General features: G+C 36.6%; 1 protein-coding gene across 9 annotated transcripts; it reads right to left on the bottom strand.

The window, feature by feature from the left end:
• On the bottom strand, nt 1-4,867 carry LOC18428222 (putative isoaspartyl peptidase/L-asparaginase 3). 9 transcript variants are annotated; one of them, XM_088856219.1, is made up of 6 exons: nt 4,794-4,867; nt 4,155-4,331; nt 2,835-2,899; nt 2,321-2,754; nt 1,765-1,823; nt 1-412 (listed from the first exon to the last, which is right to left on the bottom strand). In XM_088856219.1, exons 4-6 carry the CDS (start codon nt 2,735-2,737, stop codon nt 304-306), a joined length of 585 nt encoding a protein of 194 aa, XP_088712345.1. In that variant the 5' UTR covers nt 2,738-2,754; nt 2,835-2,899; nt 4,155-4,331; nt 4,794-4,867; the 3' UTR covers nt 1-303. The 9 variants fall into 9 exon arrangements, with proteins under 9 accessions (XP_088712345.1, XP_088712348.1, XP_020519308.1 ...); XM_088856222.1 differs by having other exon boundaries at nt 1,769-1,823; XM_020663649.2 differs by having other exon boundaries at nt 2,321-2,743.
• Between the last annotated feature and the right edge of the window lie 628 nt (nt 4,868-5,495).

The following is a 5,495-nucleotide window of genomic DNA, read 5'->3' as shown; positions in this document are numbered from 1 at the left end:
TTTCTGAAAATCACGTTTCAAGAAAAACCGTAAAATGATAATGTTTGGATACACTTTGACGGAGGGATCCACATTTCCGCGGGATCTAAACAAGCCCTAAGCAAAGCTGATCGCTTGAGATGATGTTAAATTTTCCCAAAATTGACTGCCCTCTCGGCATACAAAACCATATAAAAATTCGAGAGCAAAACTCACAAATATCTTGAGCAATGCAGTGAAGTATATGGCCCCTTCAATGAAACACCTGAACACTACATCTCTGTAAAGCATATTATGCTAAGCCCAGTGTTCGCAAAATCAAAATTACCATGGAAGGAAGCGCATCATGATGTCACCATCCCCAGTTGCACCACAAGCTCCGACTTCATCATCAGCATACGCTGCAGATCCTGCAATTGGCCCATCACCCACCCTGAAAGCAAACCGTCCTTTATTTATTTATTTATTTTTGTTCGGAACTTCTATGTTTCTAAACCAAAGCCTTTGAAACTATATCCTTGACAAAGGTCTTGCATTAATTCTGTGTTTGCCTATTAGGGAAGTCCACTATGATCCATAAGATCACAGAAAAAGCATGGCTGTAATAGCTATTATCATCCACTGTGTGTGTGTGGGTGTGAGAGAGAGAGAGAGATGACATTATCCATGTAGTGCGTTCCATTTACCATCCATCACTTGCTTGGACGGTGATAACACCTTCCATGATCATATGAACCATAGTATACTTTTCAAGTTGTATGCTATTGATGGCTGAAAATAAAAGCCCATACTTAAATGGTTATAAAAAACACTAGATCTATATAATATGCTCAAACAAGGAGAAGAACCCAATGGATGGATGAGAATTAGTTAGAATATCAATAAAGCTTAAATAGAAGGATTTTGACTGAAATAACCAGTGATAATTCAAGCTCAAGCATATGTACTTAGAGAAAGAAGGAACAATGGAAAGAAATTGGATTTCAGGAGATCTCGGTGAACAATTTTGAGTCACAAAGGACAGACTTCAAGAAAGATACATAAGAAAGATATATAGAGAGCTAGTCGATCAACTGCTCTGCTAAATCACACAGGGCTCAACTTTGTGTTTAGAAAGATTTACCCCCTGTCAGTGAAAAGAATCAAGCCTATCAAAACAAATAACGTATAAATTAAAATGAAGTTGAGAATCTCATCCCTACTTCCTCAATGGGTGCCCTGTCGGTATTTGATTTGTATCTCTTGATAGTTGCTACTGATAAATCAAGTATATACCATACATCATGATATATATCCTTTACCGTGAATGAAGTGCTTTATGCGACCATTGGAAACAAACAGATGGAAGCTTACATATGATGAAATAAAATTAGGTGATGGAATTCATATATTCTCATGACACTATGCAGTTGTAACATCACTCAGTTACTAAATCTTATCAATTCCATACAATTTATTTTTTTAAAAAAAAAAAACCCACAAATCAAACTATGCACAAAATATAATATACTAGTCGCATACCCATTGCATTTCTATATTGCAAAATAAATAGTATGAAACTAAAGGACTCTAGCCTTGTATTGAACACTTTGAAAAGGATGAGGAACTAGGCATCTCTCCATAATGAGAGTTGCAGTCAAATTTCCTGGTAGTCATGACAATCAAGGGTTTACATATCAGGGCATATAAATCTTACAAATTCTTCATATTCTTCTTGTGCTTCTTCGTTAAAAAATCTGGAAAGCAATATACACCAAGAAACGACATAGGAACTCCAGTACTCACCTACCAGGGATCTTGACAGTTGCTCCATTTGTTGATGTACCAACAGCAATGTGTCCTTCCTATAAGAAAATCACATCCTTTGGGTAAGAAAATTGCTGACATTCATGAATGGTACTCAAAGCTAAAAGGAAACATGTGTTTTTGACCTTATATGGTCCATTGCTAAAAAAATTATTGTATTTTTCCAACTGGGGTTAGCTGTGGTTATTTGTTAAGTTCAATCTAGGACCAGGTGGAGTCAAAATGGTTTGTTTTTTTTTTTCTTATGTATATATATATATATATATATATATATATATATATATATATATATATATATATATATATATATATAGAGAGAGAGAGAGAGAGAGAGAGAGAGAGAGAGAAGAGAGAGAGATTACAACATAGGGGTTACCTGCCATGGTTAACCCCATAAGCGTCAGTTGCTATAACTTCTAAACCAGGGGCAGAAACATATACACAGTTTTTTTTTGGCGAAGTAAACGTCCCAGTGTTTATCCAGAGGGAAAGCCCAACTTGACTTCAAAATAAATAACCAAATTAAGCTACTTACTTTATCAATTGCAGTCATGGAGATGGTATCATGGTTATGTGGGCGCACAGGAACAGATCCCAAAGACATAGTTCTTAATGGATCACCTACTCCACAGTTCGCTTCCCCTAAGTGTAATCCCTTAGGATCATCTCTCAAACCAGATGCTGCACTAATTGGACTATAAGGGCCACAAGCTTTGATAGGGAAGACATTCTTGCAGAAGTTGGGTTGACAAGAATTTTCCCTCCATTTCATCCATTTATCCATAGAGTCTGTTGAACTCAGGTTCATAGGTCCTAGAAGGCCCATGGCAATGGAAAATTCAGAGGCTTTCTCCCCCACAAGTAGAGTGTGTTCGGTGTGTTTGATAACTAATTGTGCAGCTTTGATGTCATCTTTGACATATCTCATTACTGCAACAGCACCGACCTCCATTGTCGTCTACCATTTTCCTTAAAGTAGAGAACACTTTAGATAGTAGACATCAATTAAAATGAAAGTAAAGAATGAGTTTTGGGATTTAGGGGTGTACCCCATCCATGACCATTGCATCGATTGTGGTTTCTCCGTTCTCATCTGGGCTCCCACCAGGCCCAACTATTCACACCTCAAACCACATTCTTTTGCATTAGGAGAATTTCAGATAAATACTATATTTTATTCATCAGCAGGAAAGGAGGGGAAAAAAAAAAGCTTATTCTAGACGATCCCATTATCAACTCATGGTAGCGAAGAAAAATAAAAATTATATTCAAGTTGCTTCTTATATTGCAATCATTTCATGATGAGTAGGTAAAAAAACCTGAAGTTGAGTTCAAAACTCAAATTATACTCAAGTTGCTTCTTGTATTGCAATTCATTTCATGATGAGTAGGTAAAAAAAGCTGATGTTGAGTTCAAAACTCAAACGAAATTGGTGATTGTGATCTGTAGTCAATAGGAAGCCAAACCCGTATGGAGCTCAAGAAGCTCACTGTCAAAGTTTAAAATTACATTGAATTCCAATACTTTCTTCAGTTGATATTGTATTAGAAATTTCATGGATTATTTCATCTCTTAGGAATTGAATTCCAAACCTCTAAACACGAGCTTTGATATTTTAGAATTGGACACAGTTTCTATGAGTCCATGTAGAAATGAGTCACCTGTTAAAAATCTATTTGTGAGATGGATTTTTGGACCCCCAAATTACTGATATGCCATGCCTCACCATTGAAATCTTCATTTCCTCATCAGATAATGACTGTAACTAGAATACAAATACAGGCTATCCAAAAATTTGAAAGGAAAAAAAGAAGAAGGCATGCTTGTCCATTATTACCCAAAAATAGAGGAAGATTCATTTTCAGGACAGAAATCGATAAAATATTATCCAATTGATTTGGATTACATAGTACATTAGAACAAAATGGAGGCATACTTCATGAATTGCAAGCTCTCAGACCAGAAACCAAGAAGTGAAATCCAGGATTAATTACACGAAATTAATGATAATGAACACTGGTCGAATCCAGAGGTTTTCATCCTAAACAAGCGAAGAAATCTATGGATGAAAGAAGACGACATCGGTGGCTTCTAGTAGCACACAACCTATGGAGATGAAAGAAATAAATGGCAAGAATGAAATAGAAATATCACAATCACAGATGACCATACAGTCCATTATATTATGGTATGAATTTGGTACCAACATATTAAATTGAGTTTGAATGTTTGAGTATGACGTTCTTTCCACATTTATAAGCCCAAAATTATGAGCTTTTTCATTTTTGTTAAGCAATTGGACAAAGAAAAAAGAATCATAGTACTAAAACTTTAGCTTCTTTATATTAGGAAAAAAAAAATTCATTACCAGTGCCATCACATCTAAGCTCCTCACAAGCTGAGCACCCCTCTACAACTATATCTAAAGCAGAGAGCCCCCTATCAACTGCCTTCCAAGCTGCTCTAACTGCCTCTTTAAAGGGCATTGGCATGTGCTCACTACCAATGGGTAATCCCCCAAAACCCCACCTTTTTGCACCACAGTCTGATAAATAATTTGAACCCCATATGGCAATGAAATACATCAGAGAAGAAAAGAAGGGAAGTAATATGTAAAGTAAAAGAAAATGGCAAAGCAAAGGGAAAAAGACCAAGAAAGGTGGTCTCTCTCTCTTTTTTCCAATAAATCAGAGAGGACTGATGATTTCACTAGGATAGAGCCAAGAGGAAGATGGGCTCTTTCATTTCTTCTATTGCTACTCAGAGAGTGAAAATATCAGAAAAAAGAGTAAGAATGGTGCAAATAACTGTTCAAATAGTGTACTTTCAGCATGAATATGAAAAACCCAAATGGAAAAATTGCGAAACAGTTAGTTAGGTTAGCTAGTGTTGGAGAAATCTGCCAGTTGCTACTCTAAATTCTCCAATATGTTATGAAAGACTATAACTTTGGACAAAAAACTGTGTGTGTGTTAGTGTGTGGGTGTGAGAGAGAGAGAATCCTCACCAATAAAATCAGGAAAAAAAAGTCATTGAGAGGTTTCTTTGAGCCATGGGGAAGCTTACTTCCAAAACCTCTCCTCCTGCAAAGTAACGTCGTTTTATTAAAGAGAAGATAAAATGACTGAAACTACCATAATCTTTCAGTAAATCCCTTTGCCATCTAAAGGAATTTCTTTTGATTTCATGAAAAGATAAGGACATTCCATTGCCCTACTTCTCCAATAAGCATAACCCCATAACATAGCACCAATGGAGTCTCTCTCCTTTCTGAGTTTTTCTCTCTCTAGGCTTTCCTTTTGTCTGTAAGTTCGGTCTCTCTCTCTCTAACCCCAAGTACAACTCTTTCCCCATGACACTATTTTTATCTCGGTTGTAATCTCTCTCTCTTACCAAAGTTTTCCTTCTCTCACTACAACTCTTTGCCCCATCTAACCCACCCTCGGATCGAACCAGTAAAGTCTCAGGCAAAATCCTCAAATCAACCCCAATAAATCTTCAAAACAATCAAATCAATCCCCAAAATCTCAAAAATAGAGAGAACTCCTAGCACTAATCTAAACTTGCCCAAAAAAGGAAAGAGAGAGAAAGATTGTTAGAACTGAAAGGTCGGATTTTGGGTTGGTTAGATTATTATAGAGTGCTTTAATGGGGGAATATGCGAATGGGTTTTGGTATTGGGTGGCTGCTGGTTCAGTGCAGACGGCCA

Source organism: Amborella trichopoda, chromosome 13 (assembly GCF_054954075.1).
Source record: "Amborella trichopoda isolate Santa Cruz 75 chromosome 13, AtrichopodaSantaCruz75HAP2 v2.0, whole genome shotgun sequence".
Taxonomy (NCBI): Eukaryota; Viridiplantae; Streptophyta; class Magnoliopsida; order Amborellales; family Amborellaceae; genus Amborella; species Amborella trichopoda.
This window is presented reverse-complemented; position numbering and strand designations above follow the sequence as displayed.

What these genes read in the sequence shown, in the direction of transcription:
- LOC18428222 (XM_011622874.3), bottom strand. Translation starts at nt 4,371, where the DNA reads ATGTATTTCATTGCCATATGGGGTTCAAATTATTTATCAGACTGTGGT. An exon ending in GCTTAGATGTGATGGCACTG is followed by an intron (nt 2,900 to 4,154) that starts GTAATGAATTTT and finishes AGGTGTGAATAG; the next exon opens with TTGGGCCTGGTGGGAGCCCA. An exon ending in AGCAACTGTCAAGATCCCTG is followed by an intron (nt 413 to 1,768) that starts GTAGGTGAGTAC and finishes GTTTGCTTTCAG; the next exon opens with GGTGGGTGATGGGCCAATTG.